The sequence below is a fragment of the Jaculus jaculus genome, chromosome 3 (assembly GCF_020740685.1).
Source record: "Jaculus jaculus isolate mJacJac1 chromosome 3, mJacJac1.mat.Y.cur, whole genome shotgun sequence".
Taxonomy (NCBI): Eukaryota; Metazoa; Chordata; class Mammalia; order Rodentia; family Dipodidae; genus Jaculus; species Jaculus jaculus.
Genome location: NC_059104.1, coordinates 169864537 through 169884728, shown reverse-complemented (window position 1 = coordinate 169884728; position 20192 = coordinate 169864537). Strand labels below are relative to the sequence as shown.

Below are 20192 nucleotides of genomic sequence, written 5' to 3'. Positions count from 1 at the left end.
GCACACAGATAAGAGGGCCAGAAACAGAGAGATGGGGTTTCTTAGGAGACTTTGTATTTATCCTTTTTGGGGAGAGCACTGCCCTGTGAGCTGTGAGGAGAGGGTCTTGGGGAAGGTGCCAGGCTGGCTAGATCCCCTGTTTAGCGAGCCCTCTGGGGACGTGAGACCTTTTAAGACCTCAATTTTGGACTGCTGGGAGGGGAGGGGGCTCTGAGACTCTAGCATGATCTTCTTGTTTTCCCAAACAACCAGATGAATGCATTCAAAGTTCACCAGAGTAGAAGGTAATTTTTTAAAGGATTCTTCCCAAAGGCAATGCCTACTGCAATAAGCTGATGCCTGAGCTAGCCTGCGTTATCACCTCGCTTTCATCCATGGTTGTGGGACAAATTTCATCAACTCGTGGACAATGAGAACACATCATCTTCCAGTCTTGTGATGAGGGATGCAGCTTCCATAAAATTTTCCTTTAGATCATACTTATATGATTGAAGGTTTCATTTTGACTATGCAAAAATACTTTAGATTCTAAAATTGTAAAACCACCATAGTCCTAATAACACCTTACCTTGCTGGAGTTTTCTAATAAAAACTGGAATGTGTTCTGCACAGCTTGGCATGTTTCTAGCTCAGTACGGCTAAAGGCTATTAAATAATCCTTGAGATGATCATACACATTTCCATCAAGGGTCTAGAAGAGAGGAAGAAATACAAGCCAAAAAATTATGATAAAGCTTTGGCATATAATGCTTCTTTCTATAAGAAAAGTAGGGATGTCCACTTTATTTTTTTTATTATTTTTTTTGTGTGTGTGTGGTTTTTCGAGGTAGGGTCTTACTCTGGCTCAGGCTGACCTGGAATTCACTATGTAGTCTCAGGGTGGCCTCGAACTCTCGGAGATCCTCCTACCTCTGCCTCCCAAGTGCTGGGATTAAAGGCGTGCGCCACCACGCCCGGCCGGGATGTCCACTTTAAAAGTTACTGGCCAAATGACAAAAACCACAAGATTGTTATGTGAGTAAGTGAATAATGAACAGTTACTTGGGAAATGTGGAATGTCTAATGAGTAACAACTAACATGGATTAAACCTAATATTGGTAAAGCTTAAGAAAAAACAGGACACAGTTTGCAGACAAAAGCAAGCTGGCTCAGGGGCTGGGAAGTGGTTGAAGGTGCTTGCTTGCAAGGTCTGGCAGCCCAGGTTCAATTCCCAAACCACCTATGTAAGCCAGATGCAAAAAGTCGCACAAACATCTGGATAACTTTTGCATTTGACCTGCTTATTAGCTTCTGTAGGAGCTTCATGACAATCCAGTGTAGGAGTTAAGTGCAATAAAAAGAATATACACACAAATGAGATCATGTAACCAGTGACCTTTTGTGCATTTAGATCATATTTCTTAGCATGATGTTTTTAATATTCATCAGTGTGATTATAATTCATTCCTTATGTCTGAGTAATATTCCATTGAATGGGTATGTCTGCTTATCTATCAAATGATAGAAATTTGTTCCTTTTCTACCTTTTGGTTATTATGAATAATGCTATGAACATTTATATACAGCTTTTGTTTGAACATCTACGTGGAAACTGAATATACAAATGAAAACATTCTTGTCATATATCTCTAAAATACAGCCAACAGCCAGGCATAATGATGCATACCTTTAACCCCAGCACTTGAGAAGCTAAGCTAGGAGGACTGCTGTGAGTTCAAGGGCAGCCTGGGCAACAGAATGTGTTTCAGGTCAGCTTGGACTAGAGCAAGACCCTGCTCAAAAAAGAAAGAAACAAACAAATAGAGCTAAGAGGTCATGGGGACAAAAATTAGGTCTCAATGATCATTGCAGCAACTCTCTTGCTATATCAAACAAAATAGGCAGCCTTGTCATTTACGTCTGTATTTCTGATTTTTAGCAGTTAGCATCCAGCTAGCTTTGGAGTGACTGCAGCGGCTCACCAACCACAGCCCACTGGCACCCTCAACCATGGAAAGTGCCACTGCATGTGCTTTCATAATGGACGAAGTATTTCACAGTATTTTGCTTTCCAATCTCTGTTTAATCTTTCCTTTGCTTCCTGGACATTCATGAGGCCACCCCAGCATGTGTACACATGCCTTGGAATGCAATCCTAGTTTGTTTGTTTTTTTCTTTTGTTGTTTTGAGGTAGGGTCTCGCTCTAGCTCAGGCTGACCTGGAATTCATTATATTTATTCATACACACACACACACACACACACACACACACACACACATACATATACACACATACATACATACAGTCTCAGGCTGGTCTCAAACTCACAGTGATCCTTCTACCTCTGCATGCCAAGTGCTGGGATTAAAGGCATGTGCCACCGTGATGCTTGGCACAGAGAAAGGGCATATGCCATTTTGTGCATCTCGCTTTATGTGAGTACTGGGGAATTGAACTCAGGTCTTTAGGTTTTGCAGATAAGCGCCTTAACCACTGAGCAACCTCTCTAGTCCACAATCCTATTTTTGATTTCTCCCAGATAAAACCTTTTTGTTATTTTTTTTTAATTCAATTCCTTTTCTAGTCTTGTAAGCTTTGACACCTGCTTTCACTTCTCTTGGGAATATGCCTAGGCATGGAACGGCTGGGTGATAAAATAATTTTGTTTTCCACAGCGGCAGTGCATGAACATTCCAGTTTCTCTAAATCCTTGCCAATGTATATTTTCTGATTTTGGGGGCATGGGGGCAGGAGTGAGGAGGGTTATTGTGTGTTTTTAAAAAATATTTTACTTCTTTTTGAGAGAGAGAAAATGAGAATGAATAAACTTGCCAGTGCCTCCTGTTGCTGCAAACAAACTCTAGACATATACATCACTTTGTGCATTTGGCTTTACATGGGTAATGGGGAACTGAACCCAGGCTGATATCAGGCTTTGTAAACAAGTACCTTTAACTGCCAAGATATCTCTTCAGCCCTGTTCTGCTAAATTATGAAAGCCATTCTAGAGGATGGGAGATGGTGACTTACTATGGCTTTGATGTGCATTTCTACAAAGACCAATAATGTGGAGAATCTTTTCATGCATTTATTTGACATTTATATGTGCAATATATCTTTGGACAAATATCTGTTTAAGTCTTTGACTCATTTGTAATTGTTTTCTTTGGAGATATGGTGTCATATAACCAGGTCTCACATATCCCAGGTTAGCCTCAATCTTAATATACATATAGCAAAAGATGACCTTAGGCTTCTGATCCTAATGCCTCTACTTCCTGAATATGGGGATTGCATGTGTAGCTACCATGCTCAGTTTATATAGTGCTTAGGATGGAACCCACACTTTTTGAGTGTACTCTACCAACTGAATTACATTCTGTAGCCCAATTCTTATTTTTTAATTGGGTTACCTTTCTCTTGTCACGTTAAAAGAATTCTCTATATTGGAGATATTAGATTTTTAAAAAAATTTTTATTAGCATTTTCCATGATTATAAAAAAAATCCCATGGTAATTCCCCCGACATTAGATTTTTAAAAGATAAATACTTCATGAACATTTTCTTCAGTATTCTAGGCTGGCTTTTCACTTTCTCAAGTGTCTATTGAAAAATGAAAGTTTTAGCCGGGCGTGGTGGCGCACGCCTTTAATCCCAGCACTCAGGAGGCAGAGGTAGGAGGATTGCCATGAGTTCAAGGCCACCCTGAGATGACAGAGTTAATTCCAGGTCAGCCTGGACCAGAGTGAGACCCTACCTCGAAAAACCAAAAAAAAAAAAAAAAAAAGAAAAATGAAAGTTTTAAATTTTGATGCTAATATTACCATTTTTATTTTATTGTGTGTTAAGTGTTATTTATTTATAAGCATCTTTTATAGAAGTTTTTTTTTTAATTTTTTTATTTATTTATTTGAGAGCGACAGACACAGAGAGAAAGACAGATAGAGGGAGAGAGAGAGAATGGGCGCACCAGGGCTTCCAGCCTCTGCAAACGAACTCCAGACGCGTGCGCCCCCTTGTGCATCTGGCTAACGTGAGACCTGGGGAACCGAGCCTCGAACCGGGGTCCTTAGGCTTCACAGGCAAGCGCTTAACTGCTAAGCCATCTCTCCAGCCCTTTTATAGAAGTTTTATATTCAACTCCTTTTCAATTTTGGGCTTGGCTATTACATTAAGCTTTGTAAAAAAATATTTTATTAATTATTTGAGAGTGAGAGAAAGAGGCAGATAGAGAGAATAGGCACACAAGGGCCTCCAGCCACTATAAACCAACTCCAGACATATGTGCTACCTTTTGCATCTGGCTTTAGGTGGGTACGGGGGAAACGAACCTAGGTTTTTTGGTTTTGCAGGCAAGTGCCTAAACCACTAAGCCATCTCTCCAGCCATGCATTAGCTTTTTAAAATTTATTTATTTATTCGAGAGAGAGAGAGGGAGACAGGGAGAGAAAGAATGCCCCTCCCCCCCAGGGTCTTTAGCTGCTGCAAACTCCAGATGCACGTGTCACCTTGTGCATCTGGCTTACGTGGGTCCTGGGGAATTGAACCTGGATCCACTGATTTTGCAGGCAAGTGCCTTAACCATTAAGCCGTCTCTCCAGTCTGCATTAAGACTATAATATAAACCTGCTTTAACAAATTCTGTCTCCAAAGCAGTGTGTAACAAAGTTGCATCTTCTAGGGTATTTACACCACTAGATGGCACCATCGAGCACATAACTGTAGGTATTGCAGATAGTTTAAATGTCAGGTCCATTTGGTTATATAACATTGCCAGCCACTGTAGGTACTGAGTTTGAATAAAAACTCCTACCTTACCTTGGCATAGTGGCACGCACCTTTAATCCCAGCACTTGGGAGGCAGGTAGGAGGATCACCATGAGACTACATAGTGAGTTCTAGGTCAGCCTGGGCTAGAGTGAGATCCTACCTTGAAAAACCGAGAAAGGCCAGGCGTGGTGGCGCATGCCTTTAATCCCAGCACTCGGGAGGCATAGGTAGGAGGATCGCCATGAGTTCAAGGCCACCCCGAGACTACATAGTTAATTCCAGGTCAGCCTGGACCAGAGTGAGACCCTACCTCGAAAAACCAAAAAAAAAAGAAAGAAAAACCAAGAAAAACAAAAACAAAAAACCTTCCTTAAATTGATGTCTCCATTGTGTGCTTGTGTGTGGTCTGAATGTAAAATGCCCCCACCACTCATGGGTCTGAATACTTAAGCCCCAGGTGGCTGTGCTGCTGTAAGAACTACTGGGAGGTGGAGCCTTGCAGGAGGACACTGTCAAAGGGCGGCTCTTGTGTTACAGCTAAGCCTTGGCTCGTGCTACTTCTTCACTGCTAAAGTGGTAATGTGAGCCATGCACGCACGCACACACACACATCTTCCGATACAAAGTTGTTGGCTTAGAAATGTTCCTTCTTAGTAGGTTATCATAACTCTTTGTTTGTAGGAAAGCACTAAAATACTTCACATGTGTATTATAAACTAAAACAAAAGGCATGAATTTTTAACATGAACCAAATGTCCATAGTTTCAATGATCTGAGAGTGACAACTGTGCTACCTCTATAGATATTAGTGACAAAAGGCAGGAAGATTAAAGAAATCAAGGCCACCCAGCACTTCCTGGCAGTGTTGGGGGATCAAACCCCAGGGTTTCACACATGCAAATCACAAAGCTATACCCCCTTTTCAAAGCCTTTTGTCTTAATTATTGCAGCAACCTCCTGCAGCTATGCTCACCTGGTTCTCAGTGCAGCTGAGATGATGTTTCTAAACTGCACATTGTATTTGATTGCTCAGCACTGTTTACTGGCTATCTACACATTCAGGATAAAGTCTTTTTTCTTTTCTTCTTGTTCTCTTTCTTCTCTTTTTTTTTTTAATTGAGAGCTACAGACACACAGAGAAAGACAGATAGAGGGAGAGAGAGAATGGGCACGCCAGGGCTTCCAGCCTCTGCAAACGAACTCCAGACGCGTGCACCCCCTGGTGCATCTGGCAAACGTAGGACCTGGGGAACTGAGCCTCGAACCGGGGTCCTCAGGCTTCACAGGCAAGTGCTTAACCGCTAAGCCATCTCTCCAGCCCTTTCTTCTCTCTTTTAAAGCCTTTATCATGGACTGCATCGTGTGGGCTTGGCTTACTTCTCAGCTCCTTTTGGCTTCTTCACCTGTATTCTTCTTTTGCCTCTGAACTTTCACACAGGCTTTTCCTCTGTTCTCTCCCCTGTTTTGCTCATTCTTACTCATCCTTAAGAGCCTCCCTTGATCACCATTAACTCTGCGTAACTCTTGTTTTACTCCCTGGCATACAACCTTGTTTGTGCTTGTGACATGTGTTCTTAACCCTATGAAATGTGGATAATGTCAAGTTTAGTATTCTATCTTCTGTGCAGAGTATGGGATCTGACATATTGGCAATGGTTAACAAATACCTATTTGACAAATAACACAACTGATCAGAATCCCAGCTTTAAAAATAAGAATGAGGGCTGAAGAGATGGCTCAGCAGTTAAGGTGCTTGCCTGTATAGCCTAATGACCTGAGTTCAATTCCCCAGTACCCACATAAATCCAGATGCACAAAGTGGCACATGCATTTGGAGTTTGTTTGGAGCGGCTAGAGGCCCTCGTGCACCCATTCTCTTTCTCTCTCTTTCTCTATCCTTCCCCCACCTCTCTCTCTGTAGGGCATGGGGATGCACACATCTAATCCCAGCAGGCAAAGGTAGGAAGATTACTGTAAGATCAAGGCCAGTCTGAGACTACATAATGAATTCCAGGTCAGCCTGGGCTAGAGCGAGACCCTACCTCGAAAAACAAAAACTAACAAAAAAAACTTAAAAAATTGAATGAGTCCCCAACTGAATGAACCTCATGGCTGAAAAAAGCTTGAAAAACCTGATATTAACATTAGCAAAAGAGAAATAACTGATTTCACACAACTTTGTGTAATGTAGTAGTAGTTTTCCAACATTTAGTAATAGCATCTTTTTTGTTGTTGTTTTTCTTTTTTGGTTTTTCGAGGTAAGCTCTTGCTCTAGCTCAGGCTGACCTGGAATTCTCTATGTAGTCTCAGGGTGTCCTCGAACTCATGGCAATCCTTCTACCTTTGCCTCCAGAGTGCTGGGATTAAAGGTGTGCGCCACCATTGCCTGTGTTAGTAATGGCATCTTTTTATGCAGAATCCCAAGAGATAAAACATACAACTTCACATGTTTTCTTCCTTCTAGCATATTAGAAAATTATAATTATAGTTTATGTCAGCCATATTCAAAATTGCATCTTTTGGCTGCACTATAAGAAAAGACCTTTGATTCCTATAGACAACAGATTATAAATAATAATTCAGTACTTGCCTTTCTCTCTCTTTTTCTTTTCAACTAAAAGATCAAAACCTTATAACAGGCAATTTTTATTTTAAATCATATCAGGGATAATATAAATCCTGAATATATTTCTTACAAATCTAAAGCAAGAACTACTTAAATGATAAAAGATCACAACTATAGGGTTGGAGAGATGGCTTACCAGGAAGGCACTTGCACATGAAGCCTAAGGACCCAGGTTTGATTCCCCAGTACCCACATAAGTCACATGCACAAGGTGGTGCATGCACCTGGAGTCTGCAGTGGCTAGAGGCCCTGGCGTGCCCATTCTCTATCTGCCTGCCTCCCTCATTCACAATAAATAAATAATAAATGAATCACAAGTACAAAGTCTGACACAGGTATGCATGACGATAAGGTAATCTATAAGTATGAGTTCCTTTACTGTCTCTTACGAAAAATTTAGTAGGCAAGTCATTCAAATATACATTTCAGAAACAATCAAACTTGTGACTATTTGATACAAATTTCTTTAAAACAACAACAACATTTTATTTATTTGTTTGCCAGAAGAGAGACAGAGAGAGAGGGAGAAAGAATGGGCTTGCCAGGGCCTCTAGTCACTGCAATCGAATTCCAAATGCGTGTGCCGCTTTGTGCACGTGGCTTTACATGGGTACTGGGGAATGAAACCCAGGTTGTTAGGTTTTACAGGCAGGCGCCTTAACCACTGAGCATCTCTCTAGCCTCTTGAATTGAGAAGACATAGGACCATTATCCAGCAATATATAATATTATATATATATTATGTAATATATAAATATATATTACTGTTTTTATTTTTGTAATTTTTATATTTTATTTTTATTTATTTGAGACACAGAGAGAGGGAGAGAGTGCCACAGCAAACAAACTCCTCATGCATACACCACCATGTACATATGGCATAATTATGTGGGACCTGGAGAACTGAACCTGGGTCCTGCAAGTGTCTTAACCACTAAGCCATCTCTCCAGCCCTATTTCTTATGTCATTATTATTGACAACATATTTTGTATGGATACAGCATGTGTTGGTGGTACCCACTTTTCCCTTGTCCTTGCCCCCATTCCACTGGGGATGCTCCTCAGTGGGGTTGCAGTTATTCCCTATGGGGTTATAGTTTATGTGTCCTAACAGCAGCAGAGAGAGAGAGTGAATGAGAGAGAGCATGAAAGAGAATTAGTGCACCAGGGTCTCCAAGCACTGCAATCGTACTCCAGATGTGTATGTCACCTTGTGCGCTTGCGTCACCTTGTGCATCTGTGGGACTTGGGGAATTTAACATGGGTCCTTAGGCTTCACAGGCAAGAGCCTTAACCGCTAAGGCACCTCTCTCCAGCCCCAGCAATGGTTTCTTCTTTTTCTTTTCTTTTTTTTTTGAGGTAGGGTCTCACTCTGGCCCAGGCTGACCTGGAATTCACTATGTACTCTCAGGGTGGCCTCGAACTTTCGGTGATCCTCCTACTTCTACTTCCCGAGTGCTGGGATTAAAGGTGTGAGCTACCATGCCTGGCCCCCAGCAATGTATTTTAAGAGGCCAGAAATGTTTTATGTTTGGATTTTGGCTGGGTGTGGTAGTGCACGCCTGTAAGGATCCCAATTCCCCAGGACCCAAGTAAGCCAGATGTACAAGGTGGTGCATGCATCTAGGGTTCATTTCCAGTGGCTATAGGCCATAGTGCACCCATTCTTTCTCTCTAATAAAAAAATAAACATTTCAAGAATTAAAAAAATGAAGCCGGGCATGGTGGCGCACGCCTTTAATCCCAGCACTTGGGAGGCAGAGGTAGGAGGATTGCCATGAGTTCGAGGCCACCCTGAGACTCCATAGTGAATTCCAGGTCAGCCTGGGCTAGAGTGAGACCCTACCTCAAAAAGCCAAAAAAAAAAAAAAAAAAGAATTAAAAAAATGGATTTTGATTGCCTTATAAGCGACTATGTTTTTTGCAGTTCACTAGACTAAAGGTAAATGTTCCCTTATATTTTCTATCTACCCTCTTTACTCATTCTATCTGCTTGATTTCTAAAATCCACTGAGTATGGAACCCAAGTTCATCAATGCAAATACTTAAAATAGAGGCTATTTTAAAGGCAAATTCAGAAACTAGAAATTGTAGATGTTCCTCTCAACACTTATTTTACAAGAAAGTATATATTCCCTTGAACTTGTTTGAAGAGGAAAATTATGATGAACTAGGAATTAAGATGAAAAATGTCATGTTTCTAAGAATTTGATGCAATTTCCCCTCAAGAGAACTTTAAACAGTGGCCCCCTTATTTAGATTCAGGAAGGCCAGAGATTCTGTAGTCACAGCATAATGCTGAACTCTCCTGAGCTTCCTTAATGCAGCCTAGAAAAATAAACTCTTCTCTTCTGAGAGCAATGGACATTTCTAAAATAGTCCTGGGTAAAAGTCAAGGAAATAAATATCAAAATGATAAATGTTAGCTGTCTTAAAATTAAATCATGAAATTCTACAGTCTTCCGTTGCTGATGTTGGAAGAAAACACTGGTTGCCTGCCATTTTTTTAATTTATGTTTCTCAGAAGTTTCAAGTTGTACCTGTAAAAAGAAACTAGCTGTTTATCAAATTAAAGAAATCAAAACAAGACCTGTGCTATATTTGCATTACTGTAAATATCTTAACACATGGCTGAATCTGTTAGTTGATAAACAGTAAAATTAGAAACACATCACCTAATTTTAAACTTGGTTGTTTTATTTAAACATTCTGAGCTACTTTAGATGCTATGAAAAGTGAATTACAAAGTTAATGAATGCTTTTCAAAGTCTAGTCTCAGGGGCTGGAGAGATAGCTTAGTGGATAAGGTGCTTTCTGTGAAGCCTAAGAACCCATGTTTGACTCCCCAGATACCATGTAGGCCAGATGCATAAGGTGATGCATGTGTGAGGTCACGCATGTGCCTTGAGTTGATTGCAGTGGTTGGAGGCCCTGGCAATTCTCCCCACCCCTTCCTCTCTCATTAAAAGTCTATGCTGGAAAAAAAAAAAAAAAAAGTCTATGCTGGGGGCTGGAGAGATGGCTTAGCGGTTAAGCACTTGCCTGTGAAGCTTAAAGACCCTGGTTTGAGGCTCGATTCTCCAGGACCCATGTTAGCCAGATGCACAAGGGGGTGCACGCGTCTGGAGTTCGTTTGCAGTGGCCAGAGGCCCTGGTGCACCCATTCTCTCTCTCTTTGTCCATCACTTTCAAATAAATAAATAAAAATAAACAAAAAATTAATTAAAAAAAAAAGTCTATGCTGGGACTGGAGAGATGGCTCAGCATTTAAAGGCATTCTCTTGCAAAGCCTGATGGCCTGGGTTCAATTCCCTAATACCTACATAAAGTAGCACATGTGTGTTGTGTGTGTGTATGTATGTAAACCTGTGGGCCAGAAATAGACTCCTTCCATAGGGTGCTTCAGACTGGGTGTTTGGTCCCAGCAATAACAAGGTAACTGCTTCAACTTACCTCTGCCTCACAGTGATCCTCCTACCTCTGCCTCCCAAGTGCTGGGATTAAAGGTGTGCACCACTACTCCTGGCTCCTGTTGCACTTTTTTTTTTTTTTTAATTTTTTTTTTGTTGTTCATTTTTTATTTATTTATTTGAGAGCGACAGACATAGGGAGAAAGACAGATAGAGGGAGAGAGAGAGAATGGGCGCGCCAGGGCTTCCAGCCTCTGCAAACGAACTCCAGACGCGTGCGCCCCCTTGTGCATCTGGCTAACGTGGGACCTGGGGAACTGAGCCTCGAACCGGGGTCCTTAGGCTTCACAGGCAAGCGCTTAACCACTACGCCATCTCTCCAGCCCCTGTTGCACTTTTTAACTTCAAATTTTCTACCTAATTTGCCATTATAATTTCTATTTTTTCTTAAAAAATTTTTTTTTCTGTTCATTCTTATTTATTTGAGAGTGACACAGAGAGAAAGAAAGACGCAGAGGGGGGGGGGGAGAGAGAATGGGCACGCCAAGGCTTCCAGCCACTGCAAACGAACTCCAGACGCCTATGCCCCCTTGTGCATCTGGCTAACGTGGGTCCTGAGGAACCGAGCCTCGAACCGGGGTCCTTAGACTTCACAGGCAAGCGCTTAGCCCGAGCCTCTAGCCACTACAAATGAACGCTAGACACATGCGCTACCCTGTGCATCTGGTCTATGTGGGTACTGGAGAATGGAACCTGGGTCCTTAGGTTTTGCAGGCAAAGCACCTTAAGCGCTGAGCCATCTCTCCAGCTTTTCTGTTGATATTTGTTCACAGTGGAAGGATTTCCTGTAAGGCCCATTCATTCTCTCTCTCAAATAAATAAAGAGATTAAAAAAAAAAAAAAAGGCGGGCTGGAGAGATGGCTTAGCGGTTAAGCGCTTGCCTGTGAAGCTTAAGGACCCCGGTTCGAGCTCGGTTCCCCAGGTCCCACGTTAGCCAGATGCACAAGGGGGCGCACGCGTCTGGAGTTCGTTTGCAGAGGCTGGAAGCCCTGGCGTGCCCATTCTCTCTCTCCCTCTACCTGTCTTTCTCTCTGTATCTGTCACTCTCAAATAAATAAAAATTAAAAAAAAAAAGACTACACAATTAACTAGCAGATTTCTGCTCAATAACCATCCATCTGTAACATTTAATTTCTACTGTCAACTTGATCAGATCAGGAATCAAGTAAGAGACAGGTCTCTTTGGTGAATCTGTGAGGGCATTTCCAGGAAGGATAAACTGAGGGAGGAAAACCTTCTCCTGGAGTGGGCAGGTCCAGAAGAACACAGTGCCTTTTGCCTGGGTGCCCTTGTTACTGACAAATGCATGCCATCTACCCTATTGCTGCCATCCTTAAGGAACATCAGAACCCAGCTCCATCAGCCTTCTAACGTGGACTGAGACTATGAGCTCTCCAGACCTTCAGTGCCACAGACTGGGTTCTCAGATCTCCAGCTGTTAGGTGGCCATTATTGTACTGCCCAGCCCATATCCTACAGCCAATGTAACAAATCCTCTTTATAATATATGTTCAGTGTATTGGTTCTATTTCTCTAGAACATTCTGACTGATACACCACCCCAGCAGCACAGAGGAGCTCCTCCTTAGCAGTGGCCCTAATGACTTTCAAGCCAGTGAAGGACATAGGAACAGCTGCACCGTTAGACACGTATGGATACCTGATATGAGAAATGCTCCTAAGAGAAACAAGGACCAAAATTCAGATCTGCAGGTGCCTAAACAAGATAAATATGCATAGGATTTCTGCAAACAGAAAAATTTCTGACATTCCAATTTGGTTTGAGAATTTTCTCATATTCACCTCTTGGTTGTTTTATTTAAATGGTCTCTTTTATATGTACCTTCAAAAATATTAGCTGGGTATGGGGGCACATGCCTTTAATCCCAGCACTCGGAGGCAGAGGTAGGAGGACCACTGTGAGTTAAAGGCCAGCCTGAGACTACATAGTGAATTCCAGATCAGCCTGGGCTAGAGTGAAACCCTACCTCGAAAAATCAACACACACACACATTTTTTATATATTTTTAAAATTTGCAAGAGATAGAAAAAGGGTATACAAAGACCTTTTCCTATGAACTTGCAAATGAACTCCAGACAACTGCACCACTTCATGCATCTGGTTTTACACTGGTACTAGGGAATTGAACCTGTGTGTGTAGGCTTTACAAGCAAGTACTTTTAACTACTGAGTCATTTTCCTAGCACCTGTATGTATTTTTGCCACTAAATTACTGAAATGCCAAAAATTATTTAGCATGAAGAATATAGTTTTTTTTTTTCATAATACAGTATTACTGATGTTGGCAATCTAGATATTCTTTACATTAAAATTTTATGGAAGGGCTGGAGAGATGGCTTAGCAATTAAGCGCTTGCCTGTGAAGCCTAAGGAACCTAGTTGGAGGCTCTTTGAGGCTCAGTTCCCCAGTACCCACATAAGCCAGATGGATGTACAGGTGGCACATGCATCTGGAGTTCATTTGCAGTGGCTGGAGGCCCTGGTGCGCTTGCTTGTGCTCTCTCTGTCTCTGTCTCTTTGTCTGTCTGTCGCCAAATTAAAAAAAAGAATTTATGGAAGAGTAAATATAAATTTCTTTTTTTTAAGTTTTAAAAAACAACTTTATTATTTATTTATTTATTTATTTGAGAGAGTGAGAGCGAGAGAGAAGGCAGGGAGAGAGAAAATGGGCACTCAAGGCCTCCAGCCACTGCAAACAAACTCCAGATGCATGTGCCCCCTTGTGCATCTGGCTAACAAATAAGTGTTGGTTGTAGTTTACAGATAGTATGTCCCAAGTGACACATGACTTGAGCATGCACCCCCAGAACTTTCAGTGGCAGAATTTAGTTGCCTGAAGTAAAATACTCAAGAGTACAGATGGTAGGACTAAGGAAGTAAATGGGTTCAGATTATGGAGAATTTTCAATCCTAAACGTTGTATTGGAATTTAGATGTTAGCTAAGCAGAGACTATTAAACAAGTCCCATTATCACAAAAGTCCAAGAAATATGATATGGCTTGAAGAAATGAGAACATTTCGAAGATCTAAACAAGAAAGGTCTATGACAGGTGCTTAGGCTTAGAGAGAGACAGAGAGGATGCCATGTGTCTGTACTCTCTCTTCTCCAGAGGGAAGTAGATGTGTCCACAGCCAGAAAGACAAGTTAGAGGCTTGCGATATATTCTGTTCAGGAGGGAAAGAGACAAGTAGATCATTGTGTCCTATTAGATGGAGAAACTCAGGAATCTTCCAGCACAGTGTGGATCTCTACAGAGGGCTAACTCTCACAATTCCTTTTGCCCACATTCTACCAAAACAGGGGAAGCAGTTTCTGTTTTCAAAGTCCTTCAGACTTACATTAGCCCCAGTTTTAGAATTTTTTTATTTTTTGTTTTTCAAGGAAGGGTCTCACTTTAGTCCAGGCTGACCTGGAACTAACTATTCAGTCTCAGGGTGACCTTGAACTCACAGTGATCCACCTACCTCTGCCTCCCAAGTGCTGGGATTAAAGGCGTATGCCATCACGCCCAGCTAAGTAGGTATTTTTAAGATTTATTTTTATTTATTTACTAGAGACAGACAGAGATAAGAGTGAGAATGGGCACATCAGGCCTTCCAGCCACTGCAAATGAACTCCAAACACAGGTGCCACCATGTGCACCTGGTTTACATGGGACCTGGAGAATTGAATCTGTATCCTTAGGCTCCGTAGGCATGTGCCTTAACTGCTAAGCCATCTCTCCAAACCAAGTAGGTTTTAAATTTTTTTTTTTTTTTGGTTTATTGAGGTAGGGTCTCACTCTAGCCCAGGCTGACCTGGAATTCACGATGGAGTCTCAGGGTGGCCTCAAACTCATGGCAATCCTCCTACCTCTGCCTCCCGAGTGCTGGGATTAAAGGCGTGCACCACCACACCCGGCTCCAAGTAGGTTTTTAAAATATGTTTCCTTTACTTTCTTTCTTTACTTTTTTTTTTTTTTTTTTGGTATGTGAGAGGGAAAGAGAGAGAGAAAGAAAACGGGCATGCCAGGGCCTCTAGTCAGTGCAAAAGAACTCCAGACAGATACACCACTTCATGCATTTGGCTTATGTGGGCACTGGGGAGTTGAACCTGGGTCCTTAGGCTTTGCAGGCAAGTGCCTTAACTGCTAAGCCATCTCTCCAGCCCCGCTAAAATATATTTTATTTTAAAAATATTTTATATTTATTTATTTACTTGACAGGGAGAAACAGGGAGAGAGAGAGACTAGGCACGGCAGGGCCTCCAGCCACTGCAAATGAACTCCAGATGCATGTACCACCTTGTGCATCTGGCTAATGAGGGTTCTGGGGAATCAAACCTGGGTCCTTTGGCTTTGCAAGAAAATGCCTTAACCACTAAGCCATCCCTCCAGCCCATATATATTTTTGTAATTTGACAGAAAGAAAGAGGCAGAGAGAGAGAATGGGTTAAGTAGGTGTGGTGGTTTCATTCAGGTGTCCCCCATAAACTTAGGTCTTCTGAATGCTAGGTTCCCAGCTGATGGAGATTTGGGAATTAATGCCTCCTGGAGGGAGTGTATTGTTGGGGGCGGGCTTAAGGGCTTTATAGCCAGTTTCCCCTTGCCAGTGTTTGGCACACTCTCCTGTTGCTATGGTCCACCTTATATTGGCCAGGGGGTGATGTCCACCCTCTGCTCATGCCATCGTTTTCCCCTGCCATCGTGGAGCTTCCCCTTGAGCCTGTAAGCCAAAATAAAACTCTTTTTCCCAGAAGCTGCTCTTGGTTGGGTGATTTCTACCAGCAATGTGAACCGGACTGCAACAGTAGGTTTTAAAATGGTCTTAAGGGGCTAGAGAGATGGTTCAGTGGTTAACGCACTTGCCTGCAATGGCTAACGCCCTGTGTCTGATTTCCCAGTATACACATAAAGCCAGGTGTACAAAGCGGCTTATGCATCTGGAGTTCATTTGCAGTGGCTAGAGGCCCTGCTGTGCCCATTGTCTTTTTTTCCCTTTTTCTTCTTCTTTTCTCTTTTTCCTTGCAAAAAATAAACTATAAAAAAAATAATAAAATGGCTTTTGGGTTGTCCTCTAGAGTAATTTTTTTTTTGGCGCAAAAGTGTGTATTGTGATGATTGAGATGGGGAGGGGATATGATGGAGAATGGAATTTCAAAGGGGAAAGTGGAGGGGGGGGAGGGAGGGAATTACCGTGGGGTATTTTTTATAATCATGAAAAATGCTAATAAAATTTTTTAAGAGTGTGTACTGTGGTACATGCACATGTGTGTGCACATGAGCATGCCCCATGCGTGGGCTGAGATCAGAGGAGAATGCCTAGTGTTCATCATCTCCATCACCCATTTGCATGTTTTCCTCGAGATGAAGTCTTGCTGATTCTGGATCTTGCCTTTCCTGATGAGCCCCACAGATGTTCTGGTCTCTGCAATCAAAGGACTGAGGGTATAAATGTGCATGGCCATGCCCAACTGTTTAGATGGGGGCAAGGGAATTGAACTCAGCTAGATTCGGGCATCTTAAGGACCTTACCACATATGGGAAGCACTCTTACCCTGCTGAGTCATCTTTCTAGCCCCTAAAGTACATTAAATTAAAAAAAAAATTATTTCCTAGGAAAAGGCGGGGAGAGATAGAAGGGGAAAGCACATCAAGGCTTCTAGCCCCTGCAAACAAACTCTAGATGTATGTACTACTTTGTGCATCTGGCTTTACATGGGTATTAGGGAATTGAGCTTAGGTGTTTAGGCTTTGTAGGCAAGTGTCTTAACCACTGAGCCATCTCTCTAGCCCTAAAAAAAAAAATTTTTTTTTTTTGAGACAAGATTTCACTTTCTAGCCCATGCTGGGCTAGGACTTACTATGTAGTCCAGACTAGCCTCAAACTCCCAGCAATCCTTCTGCCTCAGCCTCCTGAGTGCTAGGATTATAGGACAGATATGCCATGCCCAGCAAAATGGTTTTTATAAATTACCTTCTTTAAACATATAGTAAAATCACTATCGTAAAAGTTTTGGTTTTTATACTTAATAGAAATTGACTCTGAGCCACTAAGTAGGTAATTAATATAAGGTACCTCAATTTTTTATTTTTTCAAGGTAGGGTCTCACTCTAGCCCAGGCAGACCTGGAATTCACTATGTAGTCTCTGGGTGGCCTCAAACTTACAGCAATCCTCCTACCTCTGTCTCCCAAGTGCTGGGATTAAAGGTGTACATCACCATGCCTGGCCCTCCAATTTTAATAAGTAGTCAAAGTATACTTTTTGAAATTTAACTACTCAGAATAACAGGTCTTTAAGACAGATAGAATCTGTTAAAAAAATAAATTGGTTTCCTTTACTATGGACACTTAGATGTCTATACTGAAGTCAATTCCAGCAAATACTTCTGTTGGACCAGGCCTTGAACTTCTGGCAATCCTCAGGTAATCCTGCTGCTTCAACCTGCTGAGTGCTAAAATTACAGGCATGAACCATACCTGTCTTCAAATCATATTTTCAAGTAATGTCTAAAGGCAGAAATAGCTTACAATGTATGTTATATAAAAAAAAGTAGATTTGAAATATGAAGGATATGTATAACAAACATTAAAAGGACACACCACACTAACAGCACTTTACTGCTATGTTAGTGGATTTTTTTTTTTAATCTTTGACTTTACTTCACAATTTTCCTTTTAGTACATTGTTAATCAAGCAGAAAATACATCTTTTTAAAAAAATTAATGTTATGTTATATAACAGTTTTCATTCTATTTTCATTTCAGCTATGCTAGGGAGCAAAGAAGTTCTATCAATCCTAAGAAAAGAGAAGGTCTGAGAAAAAGGAAGTACTATCAAATGCTGCTGGGAGGTAAAGAATAATAAAGATAAAAGGCAACAGGTTGTTACTACTGACATTGGTGAGAACAGTTTTATTGCCACACTGGGAGTGGATGGAAGCCAGATTGATGAGTAAGAGTGGAAAGAGAGATCACAGCCAACTTCAAAGAGTTGGTTTAGAAGAAAATAAATCAGTAAAGCCATGTACCACACACATATGACTGTCATACCTCCCAAAGATACCAAAAGAGACACTGGAAAGTAGTCAAAAGTTCAAGAAACAAACAGATCATTCGCTCTTATAAAAAATAATTCTAGAAAATACACCCAGACTCCTAACTCATTTTGGGGATTAGAACAACTTTGAAACAACCAAAACTATATAAAAAATTAACTTATATAGTAGATATAAGCATCCAGAAAAAAAAAATCTGGCAATGTGCGTACAGCATGATCAAGTAGGATTCATCCCAAAAATGAGAGGGTCAACATTAGAAAATACACTCCTGTATTATGAAAAAGAAAATCATGTGCTCCTTCTAAATATGCAAAAAAGAAAAAGGCAATCTCTCAAAGAAACTAAACTATTCCCAAACAAAAAGTAGATTAACAAATAATGCCAAACCCAAGACAGACAATAAAATTCAATTGTAATTTATGGTCATATTTTTTTTTGAGATAAGGAATAAGCAGTTACTTCCTAAGCCTAATAAAGAGTTGTCTCCTCATTTTATCATGCTGTCCAAAGGTCAGAGAACACAGGACGAGAGGCAGAAAAAAAGTAAGAGCCAGAGAATGGAGCTGATTAATGTGGGACACTATCCTCTGGACATGAAATGAGTGGTGCATTTATAACCTCAGAGTGGAGATACCTACCACTGTAAGTAATGCACAATATCAAGCTCTTCAACATTTTGACACAGATGAGACACACACACGCGCACACACGAATGAATCATCCAATTAGAAGACAGATTACTTGGAAAGTAGAGGGGGTTCAGTAAAATTTGGATGGAAGAATGAGAAAAAAGGGGCAATGGAAGGAGATTATAAACAAATTATAGTATGTCCACCTATTAAAAATTATCAATAAAAAATAATGAGTTGGCCAGGCGTGGTGGCACACGCCTTTAATCCCAGCATTGGAGAAGCAAATGTAGGAGGATCTCTGAGCTCAAGGCTACCTGAGACTACATAGTGAAGTCCAGGTTAGCCTGAGCTAGAGTGAGACCCTACCTCGAAAAACAAAACAAAAAATAACAACAAAAAAGAGTTGTCTCCTAAAGCAAAATCATTCTTTTAAAAACTTTAAAATTTCGGGGCTGGAGAGATGGTTTAGTGGTTAAATGTTTGCCTGTAAAGCCTAAGAACCCTGATTCGAGGGAAACAGGAACAAGACCTAGGAGATAAAAGAGTATAACCTTTAATAAAATAAAATAAATATACTGGGGTAGGATTTCTAGTGTCAATCATCCCATACAGGCTCCGGAAATCAATCAAAAGAAAGCCACATATTGAAAAAGTACTAAAACCTGTGGCATTCTTGCTTGGAGCTTGTCTCATCTTGTTCAGCTTGGACATAGCCCTGCCAAAAGAAAGCTAGCAGTGAGTCCTGGCAGGTTCTCTCCTAGAAGGCCCAACTTGATGTGGAGTAGAGATAAAAATGACAGTTCAGTGGCCTTGGTGGAAAGGGTGCCCGAAAAGTTAGTAGCTTGACTCTACCTACTGTATTCTAAAAAGGTTATTTGCCACTTCTAAGTGGTGGATACATTTACAATATTATTCTTTGTACTTCTCTGTATCTTTGAAATATTAGATATATGTAATATTATAACATATATTTTAAGATATTTTATTTTTATTTATTTATTTGAAAGAGAGACACAGAAATAGGCAGTGGGGGGGGGGATGGGCATGCCAGGGCTTCTAGCCATAGCAGATGAACTCCAGATACATACACCACTTTGTATATCTGGCTTATGTGGGTCCTGGGGATTTGAACCTGGGTCCTTTGGCTTTGCAGGCAAGCACCTTAACTGCTAAGCCATCCCTCCAGCCCATAATATACATATTTTTACTTGTGTGTGTATAATGCTGTGAGTCTGGTATATGCACATATGTGCCCATGAGGTATTACAAGACCTCACTTGGAGTGGAATGTGGGGTGTCCCACTCCATGGCTCTTCTGCCTATTCTTATCTGAACTGGAGTATCTTACTGAGCCTGGAGTTTGACATCTGTTCATAAGCTCTGGTGACTGTAGGTCTCTGCTCCCCGTAAGACTGGGGTTACAGTTGTATATGGCCATACCCAGATGTCTATGTGGGTCCTAGGGACTGAATGTGATGGTCTCTCAGGTCTCCTCAGGCCCTTATTCTAGCACAGGAAGTGCTCTTAGGCATTGAGCCATCTCTTCAACCTGAAAGATTTTCTGTATATTTTTAAGGCTGAGGAAACAAGTAGATTTATTCACTACTGAACATTACTCTAAGACACCTGATAGAAAAATTTAAGAGGAA

General features: G+C 41.2%; 1 protein-coding gene across 5 annotated transcripts in view; it reads right to left on the bottom strand.

The window, feature by feature from the left end:
• Fchsd2 (FCH and double SH3 domains 2) overlaps nt 1-20192 on the bottom strand; it is a 229597-nt gene that overhangs the window by 71044 nt on the left and 138361 nt on the right. For all 5 annotated transcript variants that reach the window (XM_045145406.1, XM_045145409.1, XM_045145407.1 and 2 more), the window contains one exon: nt 569-691. In XM_045145406.1, coding sequence (XP_045001341.1) covers nt 569-691 — 123 coding nt within the window. The remainder of the gene's footprint in view (nt 1-568; nt 692-20192) is intronic.